Source organism: Saccharomycopsis crataegensis, assembly GCF_037102585.1.
Source record: "Saccharomycopsis crataegensis DNA, jcf7180000000084, whole genome shotgun sequence".
NCBI classification, from domain to species: Eukaryota; Fungi; Ascomycota; class Saccharomycetes; order Ascoideales; family Saccharomycopsidaceae; genus Saccharomycopsis; species Saccharomycopsis crataegensis.
Genome location: NW_027043829.1, coordinates 834,703 through 855,266, shown reverse-complemented (window position 1 = coordinate 855,266; position 20,564 = coordinate 834,703). Strand labels below are relative to the sequence as shown.

The following is a 20,564-nucleotide window of genomic DNA, read 5'->3' as shown; positions in this document are numbered from 1 at the left end:
GAAAAATAATAATACAATTTATAGTTCATGAAATAACACTAACTAACTGAATAATGAAAAGAAACAACTGATACTTTCTAAAGTGTGAAAAGCTAACAAGAGTGACTTGGCGTCCACTTGATTAGAATAATAGTGTATTTTCTTAACAATGCCAATACAATGCCATTAACCATTCTCCCTGATAACATTTCTATACTCCCTGACCAATGTTTGCTGGTTTCTTTTGGTTAATACATAAGCCTCCTGGTACATATTGACTAATTTCTCAATAACTTGAGGTTTAGTTTTATTTCCACTGCAAATCATGCTTAGTTCATTTTCCATGTCCTTTCGAAGAAAAGGCTTTGTCAAACTAATATTCTCGTTGAATTCGATATTATCAAACCCTTGAACTATTCCCATACCAAGCTCTGATGGCACTAGTACTGACTTGCTTCCTTCACGTAGGCTTGTGACATACTCACGTTGCTGGATTTTATCAATATGTTCGGCTATTGTGGCATCGGTTCCAATGCCATTAGCATCCATAAGAGCAATTAGTTCAGTTTCGGTCATATAATTTGGTGGTGATGTTTTGCCCTCCTTAAGTTCCGCTTTCTGAAGCTTGACTTCCTCTCCAACTTCAAATGGTGGAATTTTTTTAGCTGAAGACTTCCACGTTCTATACTGTTTGTAAATCTCTAGGTAATTTTCCTCTTTAACTTCTAACGCTGACGTGGTAAATATCTCATCTCCCCATTGTAGAGTGACTTTTGAAAGACTACCTTTGGCATCATCTGAACAACAGGCCAAGAAATGGCGCACTACTAATTCATAGATTTTCTTTTCTTTAACCAATAGACCTCCACCATCATGGCAAGAAACTGGGTGGATTGGAGGATGCGCCTCATCATTGTGTCTACCACTTCTTGGTGGTGAAAATTTGCCATCTATTAGACTTTGAGCATATTGGCCCCATTCCCGATGTCCAGTTTGCCGCTGTATAAAAGATTTTAAATCCATCTTGGCCGGAAATTTATCTGTTTCTGTACGTGGATACGAAATAATCCCCTTAGTGTATAAATCTTCAGCGGCTTTTAATGTGTCCTTGGCAGTCATTCTATAAGTTCTGGCAGCTATTTTTTGCAACTCAACAGTGGTAAGAGGGAGGGGTTTATAATTTGAAGTTGGGTTCTCCTGTTTGGCTATAATCTTCCCAAAGTCGTTTCTCGGCTGTGACATACAGTTTGCATATAGCACTGTAGCTGTCATACGATCAAACATCGAAGGTTTTGTCCAAGTGAAGAGAGTGTGGATACGATTCTTGATTGTTGTAACACTAAGATACCAAAATGGCTCACTTATGAATCTTCTAACTCGAATATATCTATCGACAACGAATCCTAACGTCGGGAATTGGCATGACCCGTATGAAACAATAGTCTTATCTTCCAACCCGCCAGGAATTTCTGATTTTAACAAGTCAGTTAGTAGTCGAGTGAATGCAAATCCTGACCTTATATCCAATTCACCACGAGTTTGCACAGCATATACTTGCTTCATATCAAGATGTCTCGGGGTCTTAGCGGCATGGATGACGTGGGATCTTTCCAAGTGGGAGAATTGAGCACGAAGAGTATTCTCGAGGGTGATTCTTCGATTACTTTCCAGAGCCACCTCGAATATTTGGTGACCAATACTTTCGCCTTCTCGATCACAATCGGTCCAAATCATTAGTCTATCGGCGTCTTGGCTTTCTGTGGCAATATTCTTAGCAACCAGCTGGGAGGTCTTATTCTCGTATCCTTTCTTCAAAGGCGCTGTAAATAATTGCATCGGCTCACAACGACCCCAATTATACTCATCGGGAAATATATTGTTTCTAAAATTACCAAGAACTGAGGTCATCGTTACTTCACATTGTCCTAGCGATCCACCAAAATTGAAAGAGAAATCATAGTTCTTGATATATTTTACACAAGAGCTACGTACGCTGAAACGACCACCACCAAGTATTCCTGCAACTGACTTGGCGATTGAAGGTTTTTCAGCGACACAAAGGATCTTCATATCATTCGTAGACTTCTATTCTTTTTGTTTAAGGATTTCGCGCGTGTGGTTTTAAATTCTTTTTTTTTTCGCGTCTTTTTCTGGGAATATTCATGCATGACAGAAAGTCCATGCCAATATTTGTTGGTTCCCAGTATTTGTAGTTTATTGGAAATATATATTAGAAAATCCAATAGCAGGGAGTGGGAAAGTGCTATGCTTTCGTAAAGAAATGAAATGATTGGCACTTTAAGAGCAGAATTTTGTGGCTAATGCATGTGTTGAGCTTCTCCAAGATACTCTAAGAATGATCATGTAACATATACTACCAGAATTGTTCATTCATTACCTAATCAATTACTTATTATCGGATCCTTATATTATTCCCTTTCTCATTCCTTATCTTATTCCCTGTATTATTCACTATATATTACAGATCAGCTCGTGATTTTTAAGATATCTTGCTATTCTAAAAAAAACATTAATCCAAAAGCAAAAAGGCTTCAATATGACTTTACTGATCAGGTGAAGATCATTCAGGTTGTGAATGCCCAAATATATCTTCCCGTAGGATTGGTCCCCTTGAGAACTGAAAACTTCATTAAAAGAGTCTGCCGTAATTAGTCTTTACAAAAAAATGGGCGAGGGGGGGTTTCAATAACAATTAAAAAGAAATGCTTTTCTAATTCCAAAATCATCTTATTGTAGAAATCCTCCAAAATCTGTAAATAAAATAAATATAATATAGTGTTCTATAATAATGCTCCACTTTTCCTCTTCTCTCTGATTTTCTCCAACATATCGCGCAATATCCATATTCTACCATCTAAAGCACTTAATTCTAATCCTTCTAAGCCATAAGGTATTCCACCATCTTCTCCACATTCCATAATTCTTGCTAATAATATGGCAGTAATTTGCAAAACGTGAACTCCACAATCACTCCCATTGATCTGTAGAGGAGTTTTCACAACTTTTCCCACCACTTTCTTATGGCCTCCGCCGACCGCTTCAAGGTAAAAATTCAAATTAGTGACCAATGCCATCGATTCTTCATAGTTTCCTTCATCTTCGTCTTCCGCCAAAGTATCATAAAAATAGGCCACACCTTCGAGCAACGAAACCACTACAAGTGACCAATGACTACCACCTTCCGCCGCCTCGACATCATCATTATCATTGATAGGTACAAATAAGAAGCTTGAAAGCTCCAATGGTGGTAAGATCCCTTGTAATGCTGTCGGATCAGGGAACTTCAACAACAAGAATGCAAGTGAGGGCTTCAACAACACAATACTGTTCTTCCAACGTTTTGCAAGCTTGGTATTAAGCAATTGACTGTTTTGCTCGTGTATGTACTCATGCAATGGCACTTTTTCTAACCTTTCGTAAATATATGATAAGTTGTTGTCATTTAACCACTCATCATGACCCAAACAGAAGATATCTTCTTTTCTAATCGTTATGTCATGGTACTCTAGCACTCTTGGGTTCTTAGTATTAGAAATCGTCAATTGTAATGACTTCAAATAATGAAGTTTTTCCTTGGTACTGCTGCGAATATTCCCATCAATATAATGGTTAGTTGTCGCCGCCCTTGAGGCGCCAGATTTAGTTATTTGGTCATCATCATCATTATCCCCGCTACCACTTGCTAAAACTTCGGCCTCTTCTTGCTTCTTTTTTGCCCTTGAGGCTTCTTGTCTAGCGAGTTTCTTATCCTGCTTGAGTTTTTTCTTTTCCTCTTTCGACAATTTTTTATTTTTGGATTTCTTGCCCTTTGTATCGTTCAGACAATCATCATCTAGTTCATCTTCTTGCTCATTAAATTTTTCTTCCGTTGATGGTTCCGTTGATGTGGTAGCACCGCTAGAATGTTCAGGCTCTGGTGACTCCGGCACTTTGGTAGTGGTTGAACTGGTGGAGGAATCCCAGGGAATAAATTCAAACCCATTGGTTATTGATCTTCCATGTCGCTTGGGGAGCTTTGCTGGTTGTATTGGGGTCTTAGGAATATAAAAGGCTTTATATCTATTGAACGATGTCTGGAACATTTTTATTCATCTATAATTTGCAGTCATTCCAAGTCAGTTCCCGCTTCTTGATTCGTTTTCTTGCAAAAACAACGAATCGTATTTTTTTTTTTTTTTTTTTTTTTCGTTTACCTGATCAGAGCGACGTCAGAATCCTTCCTCGATTTAGACAATAATATTCAAACAACAATTCGTCCTTTGTTGATAGTTCATGTTTATCTTTTTTTTTTTCCTTGTACTTTTTTTTCAGCTTTTTTTTTTCTTTCTTTTCTTTGCCAATGGTTGAAAGAAAAGGTATAGTAAATCAGCAACTCAATCTTGCAGAATGACGCTCATCGCTTATATTGGAAAAATTTTCAATCAAATTTTCAACTTTCACTTATCTGAAGATGGCGATAGAACAGATAGTGCAAAACAATCTAGAGATATTTATCAAAAGTCATCTACAGTTCAAAAGATTTTTTAAAGGAATATAGAAATAGTGATTTTTTTAGATTTTTTTCGGATTTTCAGTAATAAAAATATAAAGTCTAAAATCAAATAAAAGAAACAAAAAACTGGAACTAATAAAACACAAGGCAAACAAACAAAAAAAAAAACAGAAATAAAATAACAGAACCAAAAATTAATTTGCTCTTTCACCTAAAAGAGCTCTCAATCTTTCAACTTCCTTTTGCAATTCATCATTTTTATTCAATAAGACTTCAACTTTTTCTTCTAGTTGATTCATTCTTTCCATCTTTCTAGCTCTACTTCTTCTAGCAGCTTCAGTGTTTCTGGCTCTCTTAACAGCAGCATTGTCAGCATTGTTTGGAATCACAATTGGGTTCAAAGGAGCAGAACGTTGCTTACGGTTGTAAGAAACGCATCCCAAGTGATCCATCTTTGTTGACTTCTTGCGTTTGTTTGGAGGTTGTTGCTGAGCCTCAGTTTGAGACTCAACATTCACCGCTGAACGCTTGAAAAGCGGCTTGGCATTAGTCAACAAAGATGATTCATTTAGCTCTTCCTTGACTTTGACAACATTGGCAACTGCTTCAGAAATGACGTCATTTAATTGAATGTCTTCAACAACATTGGAAATCTCCCCGTTGTGTGTAGGAGAAGCAATGTCTTCAAAAAGTGGACCCCAAGTTTCTGGTTCCAATTCAAGATCTTGAAACATTGGAGAGTTCGAAGTTGAGTTCGAGTTCAATTGATCATCGGCAGCCATGGAAAGCAAGGAGATTGGAGACAAGCTGGAGCTGGAAGGAACACTGGAGATTGGAGACTCGGCAGTGATTGCCAACTCGGCTGATCCCGCCTGGCCTAACGGCAAGCTAATGAAGGAGTCTTTTTGAGAGAACATATCAAAGACGTTTTCACCAAGAACCATAGAGACTGGCTGGGAAGCGTCATTGGCCGACGCCCCTTGGAAGGGGTCGGCATTCATTAAAAAGTTGAATTGACAAGACATTGGGATTGTATTATTATTGGTAATAGTTGATAAGGCACTAACGGTATTTGACACGGTAGGTAAAAAAAATTATTGTTTGTTTGTTTGTTGGACTTTGGAATAGACTAGTAATAGTAAATTATTTGGAATTAATTGTAGCAGCACTAATTGGATAGACGTAAGAATACCATGATGGCATTTGATTTTTTGGCGATTTCACAGACACATATTGGATAAAATAAAACACGAATTTAAAGATTTCTCTTTAACGATTAATAATTAACGACTTTATTTTTTTTCTAACGATAGATTTCTAAGAAAAAAAAACTCTCTTTTTATAATAAGCTCAAGATTTAAACGGACATTTTGCAAAGGTACTCTGACTAGGTTATATAATGGTAAATCTTGAAGTTAATAATTGGCGTGTGGAAGGTCTGAGGAAAGGAAAAGGAAAGTAAATAAGGGCCCCGGTGACTCAAGGGCGGAAAACGCTCGCTTTATATAATAGGGGGAGGGGGTCAAGGGATAAGAAAAATTTTCACTTGTGTCCTGTAGCGCTGTGTATCTCCATGCTGACCGATTCTAGGTACTTTTCCGCGGAAGTAGCGATTGTGCAGGGGACACACGGGACTGTCTGCCGCGATTTGGCGGTCGAGATTGCAGCAGCCCCCAGCGGAAATCCCAGCCAGCGAGGGATCGACCACCGGTCATGCCCCCACCGGTGATTGGTCGACCTCTGGCACACGGCACAGATTGCGGTCACACCGTCGATAACCCTTGAACAAGGCCAGCCCAGAGTGAAAAAGAAAATTTTTGCGCAGTCTGCACCGCGATACAATCAATAATAGTATGATTACGAGCTTGGTTTATTACTATCTATGGTTTTTTTATTTTACTTTCTTATCTTCCTCTTGCTCTTGCTCTTGCTCGTGCTCGTGCTCGTGCTCCTCAAGTGTATAGACATATATATATATGTACATATATACTGATGTTCCATGGGCACCGTAATAAATGAGTGGTCGAGTCAATATTATTTATTTATTGCCTCCAAATTGAATCCCCCCATAACCATAACCTCCCTCCAGCAGCACGCATTAATGCTCTCAAGGACGGAGATCGCTGCTCCTGGCCGTCAGTCCCACAAAGAAACATCACAATAGCGCTAGCTGGTGAATGATGCTTACCCGGTTGATAAGAACAAACCTTAAACTGGTTATCTGCCCGCCTAGCATCCGCTGCCCTTACCCTGCCCCTCCACATTGGATCATCCAATAGAGACAATTATCCGAAACTCTGGGCAATTTGCATATATTTCTCTATCTCTAAATATTCTTTATCAAGCACATGCAAATCATTATCAACGTGCAATCGTTATCGACTTTGTGATCATAGGCTTCGAAATTGGTTTCAACCTCTTTGATTTTGGCTAATAATACATCTAGCTTTGCCCGATGATTGTCATTTTGATGCTTCAACTGTTGAAGTCTGGCAATCAACGCAGCCTTATTTTGGTTCGAGGTTTGTAGATTATCAAACATATTCGTCAAAGATTTGGTTATTCTGTCATACTTTGCACTCTCTTCCTTCTTTTTATAATCTTTAACTTGGCTAGTTCGGCTTTTTCTAGAGATTCTTGAAGTTAACCCATTTATCTGGATCTTCGAATTATTAGAAATATCCGGCGTTGTAGACGTAGTGGTTATAGAAGAGATGGTTCCCTTTTGAACCTCGGCGGCCGGCGGGAGGATTGTGGAACTACTCTCTTCAATATCAGCATCGATCCCTTTATAAGGTTGTCCTAATGATGTTTTTCTGAGATGTTGATGTTTTTCTAGGCTTCCTTTACTAAACTTAGTGCCTGATGTTGTGTTGGATCCTGCCAGTCTGGGAGGGCCCCCATTACTTGATCTCGATGCCATACTTATAACACTGTGTCTTCTTGATCCAAAAGTAAGATTGGCTTGAGGTGATGGCGAGCGTGAAGTTACGTTGCCATCCTCACTCTTGTTTCCAGGTACCGAACCAATTCTTGGTGATGGGACAACATTAAGCAAGGAAAATCGCTTGTTATTAATATTCTCTCCGCTGCTGTTTTGATGCTTAATCATTGTGTTTATATCTTCGTCTTCGGTATGCAAATCATACCTGCTATCGTTGTCATCATGATCTTGGTCTGGCCAAATCATGCTGTTTCTCCCCATGCTTGAAACTGCAGTATGACGGCTATTTGTGCTGATTATTGATTGTCGATAGACATTAAAAGAAGTTGACCGTCTTTGCTTTGGGAAAAAAACAGTCGTCGATCCATTAGCGCTATCATTATGGCTGGTGGTATTATTCTTTGCATCCTCAGCTAAGATCTTTGAAGGAGTATTGGAGTTACTGTTGACACCATTGATATTATTGAGCCCAAGCCCTGACGACCTGGCACGAGGTAAAGAGAAGCTATCATTCGAGGTATCTAGTGAAGTATTGGAATTTTTGTTAGCAGTAAGTAATCCGTCAATGCTATTATCTATTTTGGTGTCGAACGATTTTGTAGTTGGCGATGTGCTAGCTGAGCGACTTTTGAACTTTCGTAATTTGAAATCTTCAATTGATTTAAACTTGACAACTTTTTTGGTATTTGAAGACATTATATATATATATGTATATATACATATATATGCAATAAAAAATGTCTAAGTTGAAAAGAGCAATGGCCGTTTAATAGTAATTGAGTGATATCTCACTAAAAGTCTTAATGTGTCGTGAAAAGAGGGGCCACGGATAGTAATTGTTGGATTGTCAAATTAGTGTAGATTGAATAATTGTAGTCATTCCAGATGAGGTGAACACTAATAATAAAAGGATTCGAAAAAATATTGGGGTTGGAAAAAAAAAAAATATTCAGATACTAAGTTAGTTAATGGAATGCTTTGTGTAACGAATCGGGCATTAGTGTGGTGACTCGCGTGGAAGATCTTTTTGTTTGTTTGGTATTTTTTTTTTTTTTTTTTTCGATCTTTGTTGTAATAACGGTCGAGATGCAGATACAACCACTGGGACAGCTCAACCATTGCGATTTGTTTGACTTTTTAAAGAGAATTAGAGTATACCACAGTATAAAAAAAATGATTGAATGAATGGTTTCCCACTATTCTGTGGTCTTATAATTCTTAGAAAATGGCGGAAATTATACCAATATGTCTCTCGCTTAATATCCACAATATGCTCTACCCATATTGCCAACACGTCTAACTGCTTGTGGGTGCAGGAGATCGTGTTTCAGTAGGGTGACTTCAGACCCTCCATGATCTGGGGCAGGTTTCCAGGGCCCGATGCTGGCATAAACTGAATAGACTGGTAATCTACACCGCAGTATAATAAGATCAATTGCAAAAAAATATCGCTCTAAGTAAGAAAAATAGGAAGAACACTACAACAACATTGAGATCACCTATCAAAATCAGTATTTGGGGGTGTTATACCCTTATATGTTACGAGCGCTGACCGATGGAAACCAATCAGCCGCCTTCGACCCGGCGGGTGTCAAGCAATGACATCAGCTATCATAAGATTGTTTTTTCAGCAGTGTTCCCACCAAACTTCTATCTTGAGTTCTTACGAGACCAAATATAATTGTCGTATCTACAAGACGACTACCGGCATCTGATAATCTCATGCTTATTTTCACCTCATTCCTTTAGTTGTTTAGTTTGAGAGATTAAGGGAAAACAAACAAACTTGAAGAAAAAGCTAAATTTAGAGTGACAGCTGCTTGATGGTTACCGAACAAGAACTCCAGGCGTACAAGCCTGTGCTTACGGGTAAAACCCTTCTTTATTTCACTTCAATATTTGTCTCCTTAGGGTGAGTACTATATATTCATATGTCCCCCCTTTTTTTTTCCCCTTTTTGGTTTTGATGCTTTATGTTATTGGTTACGGATGCTGTTGTGGAAAAACAAGACAATCTTTTTGAAAGGCGCTTACTTCTTCATGAAACAATCATACTAACAATTCCTAAAGGGTATTCCTATTCGGTTATGATCAAGGTGTCATGGGTTCGTTGCTTACCCAGCCAAATTTTGTGGTGAGTATTTTTGTTTCCATAGATTGTTTGCTTGCTGAGATATCGCGCCCAATATCATAGAGAAGCGCTTGTACAAGAAACATGAGGAGAAACACGTGCAATAAATAAAATAGAAGACTAACACAGTATGATAGAGTTATTTCAATAACCCTAGCCGATCTGAAATCGCCATAATGGTTGCAATACTTGAGCTTGGGGCCTTTTTCTCTTCACTCTTTGTGGGACGCATTGGTGACGTTATTGGGCGTCGTCGCACTATCAGATATGGTGCATTCATTTTCATTATTGGTGGCTTGATTCAAACATGTGCTCACCAAATGCTTGATCTTATATTTGGTAGAGTTATTAGCGGTATTGGTGTCGGGATTCTCAGTGCTATTGTCCCAGTTTATCAGTCTGAAGTTAGCGCTCCCAAAAATCGTGGGAAAATGGGATGTATACAATTTACCGGTAATGTTTTTGGGTATTCAACTTCCATTTGGATTGATTATGGTTGTTCTTTGCTTCCAAATGACTACTCTTGGAGAATTCCGTTATCTATTCAATGCATTATTGGATCTTTTCTTTTCCTTGGTTCTTATGTGATTGTTGAGACCCCCAGATGGTTGTTATCAACAGATAATGACGTTGAAGGACTTATTGTTATTGCCAACCTTCATTCCAAAGGTGACACCCATCACATACTTGCTAAAGATGAATATCAATCTATAAAGAAAGATGTGCTCACTCATAGATTCGATGGTGAGCACAAAGGATATGCATATATGTGGCGAAAATACAAAAAGAGGGTAGTTCTCGGTTGCCTCTGCCTCATGTTTGCCCAGTTCAATGGTATTAACGTGATCTGTTACTATGCATCTTTTGTATTTGAGCAGGCTGGTTGGCATGGTAGAGACGCTATTTTAATGACTGGTATTAATAGTGTTATTTACGTATTTTGTACCATGATTCCTTGGTTCCTTGTCGATAAACATGGGCGCAGGCCTATTCTATTAGCTGGGGCAGCAATAATGTTTTTTTCTTTGACTTTAATGGCCTTCTTTTTGTGGCTTGATATTCGTGCTACTCCATTGATTATTGTGATGCTTGTCATATTATTCACCGGGCCAGGGTTTGGTACATCATGGGGCCCTATTGCCTGGTTTATCCCCAGTGAAGTTTTACCTATTCTGATTCGTAGTATTGGTGCTGGGTGCGCTACATCTGCTAATTGGTTTGCCAATACTGTTGTGGGTGAAATGACCCCAATACTTCAAGAAGCCATTGGTTGGAGACTTTACTTGGTTCATGCCTTTTCATGCCTTTGTTCATTCATGTTCGTCTTGTTTTTTTTGCCGGAAACTGCCGGGGTCTCTCTTGAAGATATGAACTCTGTGTTCGGAGATGGTGCCTCCTCGGTGTATGGTGACAATGCTTCACTGTACGCACCTATCAATGATCTGGACTCCTTGCTTGGTGGATCGATTTCTGGAGAGTCTATGCATGAAAATGATCGTCTTTACGACGGTGAAAATAATTCTTACTATTGTAACCATATTGATGATGAAGAATCTCTCTTGCGGGGCGGGGGAGTGGGGTCCCAGTCATTTATAAGCACTGTGCAAGCACAGCGTGACCCTGGAAACATTTCTACTAAACCACCTTTGGAGTTCACATCTTTAGCATCATTGAGACCAGGCTCATCTAGCATTATTGCTGCAGAAGATATTGAACCGCCAAGTCTTGAGGAAGTTTTGAGATTTAAACAAGCACAAGAGGGAAGCAGCATTAAAGGAAGCATTAGACGTGGAAGCGAGAGCGTCAGTCATATGATTGGAAAAGTGTTGAAGAGGAAAGGTGAAGGCGATGACGAGTCGTTTGATGTACAGTCTAATAGAAGTAAAGCTCTTTCTGATTATGAGGACGATAGACTTGACCAAGGAAGCATGCTGTCAAACCCACGACATTAAAATGGAGTATTGCACTAACAAGAATAGAAAATATATATCTGAACTACATGAATGGAGAAACAAATTTATACAAAGCGTTCCATTCATTCATTTACTTTATTTTCTAAACAGTGGTTTCACTTCTTTATTTATCAACAATTTTTGCCTGTTTTTGAGTTCTTGGTATCTAAGTTTTATATTTGTTTACGTTTGTTTGTTTTTTTGTTTTTTTTAATAAGGGTCTTTTTTTTTGAGTAGTCTTTAACATATGTAACAAACAATAAAATTTCTTGCTCTTTAGTCCAATATGATGCGATAACCTAAAGATCATATGCCTAGGAAAATATACACCCCCCTCTCCCCCGCAATAGGTTTCTTTACCCTTACAGACAGATTTACCTGAGAAAGTACACATCGTCAAAATTATCATCAGAATATCAATTATAATATAAAAAATTCCGCATCCTATAGTTCTGGGTTTGGTAAACGTCTATAGCAAGCCACGTATTTGCTACCTTTATTTCTAGAAACCTTTTGACCTTCTTCTGTAGCATTCATCATGGTTTCTACACAAACGTCTTGCGCTTCTTCTTCCTTGGTTAATCTCTCGAACAACGGGTGGTAATCCAAATGTTTTACCATCCATTCGTGTAAATCAAGCACATCGGTGATAGTGTATATGATTCCGCCGTCTTTCAACACGTAAGCGTATTCTGATAATAAAGTATTCGTGATGATTCGGGCTTTATGTTTTCTATTTTTGAAATGAGGATCAGGAAAACAGAAAAACATTTTTTCTAGTTGAGCACGGTGGTAAAAATTTGGCAAAAACTTCATGGCATTACCTCTCATCACCGACACATTCTGGTATAACTTGTTTGCTTTATCCAAATTTTGCGATCTCAAGGCAAAAATCCTGTCCTCGACATATTCAGTGACCTGAACCCTAATTTCCATCCCCATAATCAAATTGTCTGGGAACAATGGGGCAAGTTGTACAAGAAGCCCCCCGTATCCACAACCAACATCGGCAATTGTCACCGGTTTGACCAATTGTTTCTTATCATCACTGGAGGTATATTGTGGAAAAAATCTTGTCCAATCCATGTCTTCGGGTCTGGTTGGATAATCTAATCTGTGATCAGAGAACGGATTTGAATGGGCTCGCTGGCGATAAAACTTCTTTTTTGGCACCACCACCACTTGATCTCCAATTGCTTCGATTTCGTTCTTATCTTCGAATTTGACATTCTTCAATACTTTTCTATTTTCTAACCGTTCTTGACGATAGTTTTTACGACGGCTATCATCCTGACGATTCAAATGACTCCCTTTGTCCAACGCTTTTTTCGCTGCTTTGGCAGGATTTGGTGTTTGTTGACCCCTTCCCATATTATTAATAAAATGATTTTGTTACCTATTATTATAATGGAGATATCAATTGGCGATATCTTCATGTATTGTACAGATGAAAATGAAATTTCCTCAATTTTTTTTTTTTTTTTCGAAAATTTTTTGCCCATCTTGACATGTGACTTTTTTTTTTTTTTTTAGAAACAAAGGTTTCTGGAGTCTGGCTGGCACAACAAACAACACACAAGGAATTGTCCTAAAAGTGTTATTTATTTGCTATTTTTGTTAGTTATAAGTGTATTTGTATTTTTAGCCAGATTTTAGAGCAGCTTGCAGAAAAGTAGTAAACTATGGATTTGGACAGACGCGCTTCCAAAGATTTTGATATCCTTGATCATAACATTGATCTTTCGGTGGTTTACACTTCACGAGAACTCTTTGATCAAGTGGAAAGAAAGTACAGTAAATTGCTGTTGAAGAAACATAAGACACAAGAAGAAAGCGGGGTTTTCCGAGTGTTCAGGAACCTTTTATTGATTAGAAAATACCTCTCGCTCTCGCTGGTGGAACGAAAATTATTGAGAAGCTGGATTAAGCTGTGCAAAGAAAAGGATTATCATCGTCATATCATTCAATTGTACTTTCCTGTACTGAAAGCGGTGGTGGAAAATAAGGTCAAATATCCCGGAGCGCCAGAAAAACTATTGGGTAGGTTGACGAAATCGGAAATCGATGATCTATTCCTCTATATTACCAGGAATGAAAGCAGTTTCAAGAATTTCAAGCAAGTGATTGAAAATTTGGACCAGGGCTTTGATGTTGAAGAGCTGAATGGTGAAGAGCTGAATGGTGAAGAAGAAGAAGAACAAGAGGAAGAAGAACAAGAGGAAGAAGAACAAGAGGAAGAAGAACAAGAAGAAGAAGAAGAAGAAGAAGAAGAAGAAGAGGAAGAAGAAGAAGAAGAAGAAGAACTAGTACAACCGTCCAAACAAAGGCGAAAGTATAGTCGCATCAGTGACGACGAGGAAGATAATAATTACACAGTAAAGAAGAAACCAGGGAAATTCAGTTCAAAAAAATCATCACAGGCTGATAGCACAAAGAAAGCACCACCACCAAAGCGAAAGACCAAATCGAAATTCATCAGTGATGATGAGGAGAAACCTGAAGATGAAGTACCAGATGACGATGACCTGGATGATTATGATTACCAGTCGCTTAGAAGAAAATCAGCGAAGAAAGGTAAATCAGCACCAGCTAAGACTAATAAGAAACGAGTTTATTCGTTAGAAGATGATGATGATGAAGAGGATTACGGAACCCCTCCTCCGCAAGAGAAACACAAGCCTCGAAAAAAACCACTGAAAAGAACCTATACCTTGGATGATGATGAATATGACGAGTTCTAATAGCTTTTTGTGATATTTCTTCTTCTATACTATTTCTGCTGATTGTTTATTTATTATCTTCCAAACTTCTTACGATTTTTTTTTTTTCGTAGCATGAATATTCTTCTTTTTTGCTTCTTGAATATTAAAATCAGTCATATTTATTCGTGAGATCACTCAATTACACTTTGTCTATAGTATTAGCTAAAAACACTCAGCAGATATTTTCATTGTGGAAGAATCCTTCAAATAATTATTACATAAAAAAAGAGCATATACAGCTACGTAATATGTCCTTTATCAAGGCGGGGTCTATTTGATTTGGGGGAGGTGCTGTTTATCATTGACAAGAGGCTTGTCTCATCTTCCGATTCTCCACTATCACTCTCTTCATCATCTTTATCTTCCTCCATAAAATACTTGTCCTTATCGTCGTTATCTTCATCGGAAAATGAAAGCTTGTACCTGTAGATCTTTGGGTACGGCACCCAACTATCCGAATCATCATCTTCATCCTCAATTTTCTGTTGTCTCTTTTCATTCAACTTCAATGAACGCCATATTTCCTCAAAATTACGCATGTTCGCTGGTCTATTTTGTTTAGCTTTTGGCCGACGTTTCACTAATTTTGATTTGTTGTTTTTCACTACTTTTGGTTTGTTCTTAGTCCTCTTCTTGCCAAGCTGACTCAATGCTATATTATCAAAATCATAATTCCCGTCTTCATCACTTGTTTTTTTATTATTTTGAAATGGAGATTCCCGTCGTAGTTGTTTTTTAGGTTTATTTTGGGCTTGGGGGCTCGTTTCTTTTTTCTTCTTCTTTCTTAAACGGGTTTCTCCTAGTATGATGATGTCATCAGAGTCGCTATTTGATTGATTCACGTTGTTGGCATCAGTTTCAGTTGATTGAATCTTGCTCACCGGTTTCTTCTCGGCATCAGACTGGTCTGTCTTTTTTAACAACGACTTGTGGAACGAAAGCCCACTAATAGGGGGAGCAACTCCAATATCTTTATTAATAGTAGCACTAGACTTTTCAGCGGAGTCTTCGTCGGAGATTCTGACGAATAATGGATCTGTTGAAGGCATTTTTGGTGCAAATGTTTCCACTCCGTGTTTCGAAAATCCTAATTCTGGATCCAGCTCCTCCAAATCCTCAATATCACTACTACTTCCATCAGAGTCGGAGGAGCTGAATTCTTGTTCTAGTGAGGGAAGTGGCTGTGAATTAGAATTATTGCCTGATTTTTCCGTTGTGGCCTTGTTGCCATCTCTTTGATTTTGTGGTCTCCTATTTTCATTTGTAATTATCGATTCACTGCTATGTATTTGGGCTGGTAGTCCTTTGTTCTCATTTGTAATTGTCGATTGATCGCTATCTGCTTGATTTGGTGGCCCCTTGCTTTCATTTGTGATTATCGATTCATTACGTGCGATCAATCCATCATTCGCAACTATGTTTGTGGTAAACTTATCATTTTCAGCCCGATCACTTTCCTTCGGCTCTGCATTGTCGTTGAAAAGCTCATCAATCTCTGCCTCATTCAATTCATTAGTGTTTTCTCTTATCGATTGAGCAGTGATGGCTGGTTTTGTTGGGGGCACCTTTTTTGACTTAGACCGGTGCGTAGGCCTTTTAATAAACAAGTTTTGACGGCCACCTGTGCCAACTTTCCCATGGATGGGCTGTCTTGATCTTATTGAATTTGAAGGTTTATTAATTCTTGACGATCGAAAGGAACTTTCTGGAGGGAATGTCGGTGAAGTCAACGGCAGTTGTTGATTGTAGGTCGCCCCAGTACGACCTGTAGATAACGATTGAGGCTTGGGTACCCCTTTCTCATTTTGCAAAACACGTCCATCTTTTATATTCTCAGGATTCCTTGGTTTAATACCGGCCCTATTCCTTCGCCTAAGTCTAGGATCCTTGCTATTATATCGTGGTTGAGGTAACTTATTATTGTTCATTGCCACACCTCGCGCAATGGAGTCAGGCTGCTGTTTTGTGAATATCGTATTTTCTTTCCTTTGCATTTGTATAGGAAATGATGAACATAACCTTTGAAATTATTCTAGTAACCTACAGGTATCTCTGGTACTCGAACTAATGCTGTTTGTTTGTGGTGGAGGTTCCCAGAGTTTGGTTACAAGAGAGGACTCATATATTATTGAGATGCAAACACAAAAAAAAAAAAAAATTCAGATCAATAAAAAAAAAAAAAAAAGATTGCGCGTCTGCGCGCGAAGACCAAGTACGCCAAATTATATACAAAGCTTTGTTATACATTGATGACCACTTTATATGTAAATTTATTATTATAACTATATACAGACATCCTCATAAGATAATTAATGTACCGGGAAGGTCCCAACAATATTCACAGGACCCTCAAATGGGTAGATATCAGGCAAAGAAAAACTGAAATGAAAAAAAAAAAACTAAACGCAATTTAATCATATGATTAATAATCAGCTACTAGACATTACGTAGGCTTAACTATCCCAAAACCAGCCAGACTTATCGCTTTCATTTGGCCCAAGGGACTTCACCGAAGTTTCTGTCTTTGGATCAGACCCATCAGCAGGAATAATTTTCTTGGTTTCTTCAATCTTAGAACTACCGTCGCCATACCATTTCATAACCTTTGAATACTTTTCAATACTTCCGTCTTCGGTAGTTCTTGTAGAATAGCTTTTTGATGTTCCGACAATTTTGTCATCATCTTCGGTTTTCTCTTGAACAGAATTTGCTGCCAGTTCAGAGAAGTCCCAAGTTCTAGTGAACTTATCTTTTCTTTGCTGGAGCATTTTCAATTTCTCAGCTCTTTGCAACTTGCGCATCTGAGATTTCCAACCAAGAAGATCATTGAAATTTTCAAAAAAGGACCCTTTTGCACCATTCTTATCCTCCAAATAATCTTCCTTGGAAATGATCCCATTATCTGCTCCATAATTGTTGTTCAAAACAGATCTTGGGAACAAACATTGCCAGTGCCCGGATTTATCCCAAACCGAAAGGCCGTTGTTTTCCATACATCTGTCATATTTTCTTAAAGACGGAACGGATCCAGCCCTGCCTCTAAATCCATGTGGGAACCCGAGCCTGAATTCATCTTTTGAAAATGGGGAGAATCCAAACCCAAGGCGATTACTATTATTGAAAATACCATCAAACGCCTCTTCCAAGCTATCAGCAGCATCCTTCCCCAAGTTTTCATCTGGATTGGTGCCCCACAAGTGAGAGTTGTCAGAAATCTTATGGACCAAATCAAGGGAGTTCCTGGTTATCTCGTTAGTTAGGGATTTGGCGAGATTGCCGGTGGACGACACAAAGTCGGATAATGAGTCCTGGGCTTCTTGTAAGCTCTTGGATAAATCGGTATCGCTATTCTTATCTTCAGGCATCTTTGGTGATGGTTATTTAGTATGACTGTTGCGCTGAGAGAGAAAATTAAGCGAGAGAAAAGTGATGATAGATGCTCATCGCCCCCTCCCCCGGAGTGCTTGTTTTTTTTTTGCCACACACACACACACACACAAGTATGTCTCCACGCACTACCATTTGTGTCAAACCCAATAGCAATAGATAACAGATGGACAGAAACAAAAGTAGAAACGGTTGACACTAACAGATCAAAAAATAAAATATCGGGTGCTTTAAAACGAATACTCTCCCAGGGAACAAGCTTTGCTGTTGCAAGTCACTTATTGTCGGCCCACACCACCATTCTGGGAGACTCTCGGTCACGCTTCTCTCCACGTGGAACGTCAAAAACACTTTTTGATTTGTACACGGTCACTTTTTGTACCGTCAGGTAGGTCATGACAGAAGGTTTCTGGAGTTATTATATTTATATATATATTAATAATACTTGCGGATCATCATGTTCAGATCTAAAAAGAAGAAGGATGAAATCAAGTCTTCGAGCAACCACATTGAAGCTCCTCAGCTGTTTGCCAGCAAACAATACCATAAAAAGAATAATAAAGTCAGTGGGTCCCCGTTCATTTTTGAAAAGAATTTTGGGGAAGCCATAACCAAGAGAACTGAGTTGATGGCCCATAATTCACGGAGCTTGGGACCTGCCGATTTGCTTCACATCTCCACTCATCATAACTCCAAAGATCAAGGGCAATTTCATTATGTAACAGGATTGGATTTAAGTTCCGTGGCTGCCCCGGTGGCTTATTTGACAAAAATGATATACAACAACAAATTCAGCGGCGAAAGCAGTAGCAGTAGCAATTTGAATTCTATCGGTACATATTGTGCTTGGAACTGCTTTTCTAAATGTGACGTGAGAATTAGAACTGAGTTTCCTGGACAGAAAACTCTGGTTCAGCTTGTTGCCATAAATGGAAAGCCATTCAATATTAGGGCCAATGTCGGGACCCCAAAACACAATAAATCAAATTCTGTTGTCTCATCAAACTCAAACAATCCCCACAAGGGAACAGACAGTCTGGAAATGTATGAAAGCTCCCTAAATTTCAAGTTGCCTCTGAATAATAAGGGTGTCTTTGAAGGCATTCCTGAAGAAATATGGCAACAAACATACGTTTCAGGAATTATGCGAAATATCTTGTTCAGTGATAATTTGGAAGCTTACAAGCCGTCATTGGTCCAGAATACTTTGATTTCTACGAAATCCGCAGCTAAAAAGATTATTGAATTGATTGTGAGAATGTTACCAAAAGGATTCTTAACTGGTGCTTCAGAATTGAACCAAGGGGCTGACTTTATTCATAATTACTTAATTGATACCTTGTTGAAAATATTGAAAATTAGTGATTTATATAAGTATACGATTTCTTTGATTGAACCACTTGTTGAGATAAATTTCAATTATCACATGGTTTTGGTACAGTTATTAATTGAAGAAAGATCTGATGAACTCAGGTTGATCAAAGAATTAAAAAGAGGGGTGGTCTTTTACAATGATGCGGCTAATAAAAACTTTGGAGGAAAAAATTACGGTGACTTTTATTTATTGGCTCAATCTAGATTGATGGCCGAAAAACAACAGTTGGACTCAGCATTGTACTTAGCCATTAAGGCGATTGAAAAGAACCCAACTGAATTTTTGAACTGGACCAACTTATTAGAGACCTATATCACTCAGAAAGATGTCCATAATGCCTTGTTAACCTTGAATTCCTGTCCCGTGTATTCTATTCCCACTGCTAAGACTGTCCAAAGAATTAAGGAAGAAAACAGTCTATTTGATCAACAGGAAGGGAACTATAAGTTTCCTGAACCATCACAAGAGGGGTATCTTGAGCAAGTTTGGTCGCAAGCTAATAGACAGGGGCCAGTTTACTTGAGAGACAAAGATACAATTTTGAGTGAGGATTTTGCATCAGAATCGGAACTCGCCACTGTTGATCCAATTTTGTTACGCCTATCAGGTCCAAAATTGAAAGGAACTTTCAAAGCTGCGTATGATTATTTGTCAGGATTGGCAATCTTGGTTGGTTGGGATGCCTTGTTGAAGATTAGAACTGAAGTATTTGTTATGGAAGGGGAATTTCAATCGGTGAAGGAAACTAAGACTGCTGAAGCAAAAGATCATGAGGAAAAAAGTGGAAAATTGTCTACTGCTTCAACAACAAAACCTGCTGATCCAACCTTCAGAACTAAAAGACTATGTGAGCGTTGGTTGGATTCATTATTTTTTATGTTATATGATGACTTGAAGGTACTTTCCATCTGGGAGAACAAAGCACAACGAAGTGGTAATGCACTTAGTCATTCAACCTTAGAGTGGGAATTGATTGGAATCACTGCTTTTAGAGCCAAGCATTACGATTTAGCGGTTTCTGCTCTTAGAACTTCATTGAAGGCAAAATTCTCCATTATCACTGCCAAAAATTTGTTTGAAATTTTTGAACAATTCTTTGGAGACTATCAGTCCTTTAAGAGATTGAGTGTGAATTTTGCGGACAATAAGTATGCCAAAGAGTTAGTGTTTGTTGGGCTGAATAATATAATATTCCCAAATAAAAGGGAATTTATTGTGGATACTTCACAAATTGGGAATATTCCAATTAATGACCAATTGATGTTGATTAATGAGCAGTCTTTGGAAAATAACTTGTATTTGGACCTTGTTTTGGAGGTATTGATCAAGATTTTTTCGTGGAATTACAGATGGTATGAGGACTTTTCAATCGACTGTTTGATATTACTCAAAAAGATTTTGAATGAAAATGAAAGGGATTTGATTGTTAATAAATTGAGAGCCTCTTTTGAATCACAGGGTCATGCTGTGAAGTTATTTGAACGGTATATTAGTTGGATTCAAATGTTTGATGAAAATTGA

General features: G+C 38.3%; 10 protein-coding genes across 10 annotated transcripts; 3 read left to right on the top strand and 7 right to left on the bottom strand. All coding sequences in view use genetic code 12, as the record gives it.

The window, feature by feature from the left end:
* Positions 1 to 165: 165 nt before the first annotated feature.
* TOP3 (DNA topoisomerase 3) lies at positions 166 to 2,049 on the bottom strand (the record flags this gene model as incomplete). Its single annotated transcript, XM_064996990.1, has 1 exon — positions 166 to 2,049. The coding sequence occupies one exon, from the start codon at positions 2,047 to 2,049 to the stop codon at positions 166 to 168; it is 1,884 nt and encodes a 627-aa protein (XP_064853062.1).
* Positions 2,050 to 2,780: 731 nt separating this feature from the next.
* On the bottom strand, positions 2,781 to 4,082 carry DASC09_033900 (uncharacterized protein; the record flags this gene model as incomplete). The annotated part of the gene is made up of 1 exon (XM_064996989.1): positions 2,781 to 4,082. One exon carries the CDS (start codon positions 4,080 to 4,082, stop codon positions 2,781 to 2,783), a length of 1,302 nt encoding a protein of 433 aa, XP_064853061.1.
* Positions 4,083 to 4,686: 604 nt separating this feature from the next.
* On the bottom strand, positions 4,687 to 5,517 carry GCN4 (amino acid starvation-responsive transcription factor GCN4; the record flags this gene model as incomplete). Its single annotated transcript, XM_064996988.1, has 1 exon — positions 4,687 to 5,517. One exon carries the CDS (start codon positions 5,515 to 5,517, stop codon positions 4,687 to 4,689), a length of 831 nt encoding a protein of 276 aa, XP_064853060.1.
* A 1,301-nt stretch (positions 5,518 to 6,818) lies between these two features.
* DASC09_033880 (uncharacterized protein) lies at positions 6,819 to 8,132 on the bottom strand (the record flags this gene model as incomplete). Its single annotated transcript, XM_064996987.1, has 1 exon — positions 6,819 to 8,132. One exon carries the CDS (start codon positions 8,130 to 8,132, stop codon positions 6,819 to 6,821), a length of 1,314 nt encoding a protein of 437 aa, XP_064853059.1.
* Positions 8,133 to 9,259: 1,127 nt separating this feature from the next.
* DASC09_033870 (uncharacterized protein) lies at positions 9,260 to 11,519 on the top strand (the record flags this gene model as incomplete). The annotated part of the gene is made up of 3 exons (XM_064996986.1): positions 9,260 to 9,348; positions 9,507 to 9,570; positions 9,705 to 11,519. The coding sequence occupies 3 exons, from the start codon at positions 9,260 to 9,262 to the stop codon at positions 11,517 to 11,519; spliced, it is 1,968 nt and encodes a 655-aa protein (XP_064853058.1).
* A 444-nt stretch (positions 11,520 to 11,963) lies between these two features.
* TRM8 (tRNA (guanine46-N7)-methyltransferase) lies at positions 11,964 to 12,890 on the bottom strand (the record flags this gene model as incomplete). Its single annotated transcript, XM_064996985.1, has 1 exon — positions 11,964 to 12,890. The coding sequence occupies one exon, from the start codon at positions 12,888 to 12,890 to the stop codon at positions 11,964 to 11,966; it is 927 nt and encodes a 308-aa protein (XP_064853057.1).
* Positions 12,891 to 13,201: 311 nt separating this feature from the next.
* On the top strand, positions 13,202 to 14,260 carry DASC09_033850 (uncharacterized protein; the record flags this gene model as incomplete). The annotated part of the gene is made up of 1 exon (XM_064996984.1): positions 13,202 to 14,260. The coding sequence occupies one exon, from the start codon at positions 13,202 to 13,204 to the stop codon at positions 14,258 to 14,260; it is 1,059 nt and encodes a 352-aa protein (XP_064853056.1).
* Positions 14,261 to 14,520: 260 nt separating this feature from the next.
* DASC09_033840 (uncharacterized protein) lies at positions 14,521 to 16,275 on the bottom strand (the record flags this gene model as incomplete). The annotated part of the gene is made up of 1 exon (XM_064996983.1): positions 14,521 to 16,275. The coding sequence occupies one exon, from the start codon at positions 16,273 to 16,275 to the stop codon at positions 14,521 to 14,523; it is 1,755 nt and encodes a 584-aa protein (XP_064853055.1).
* Positions 16,276 to 16,734: 459 nt separating this feature from the next.
* DASC09_033830 (Mpm1 protein) lies at positions 16,735 to 17,646 on the bottom strand (the record flags this gene model as incomplete). The annotated part of the gene is made up of 1 exon (XM_064996982.1): positions 16,735 to 17,646. One exon carries the CDS (start codon positions 17,644 to 17,646, stop codon positions 16,735 to 16,737), a length of 912 nt encoding a protein of 303 aa, XP_064853054.1.
* Positions 17,647 to 18,125: 479 nt separating this feature from the next.
* DASC09_033820 (Bch2 protein) lies at positions 18,126 to 20,564 on the top strand (the record flags this gene model as incomplete). Its single annotated transcript, XM_064996981.1, has 1 exon — positions 18,126 to 20,564. The coding sequence occupies one exon, from the start codon at positions 18,126 to 18,128 to the stop codon at positions 20,562 to 20,564; it is 2,439 nt and encodes an 812-aa protein (XP_064853053.1).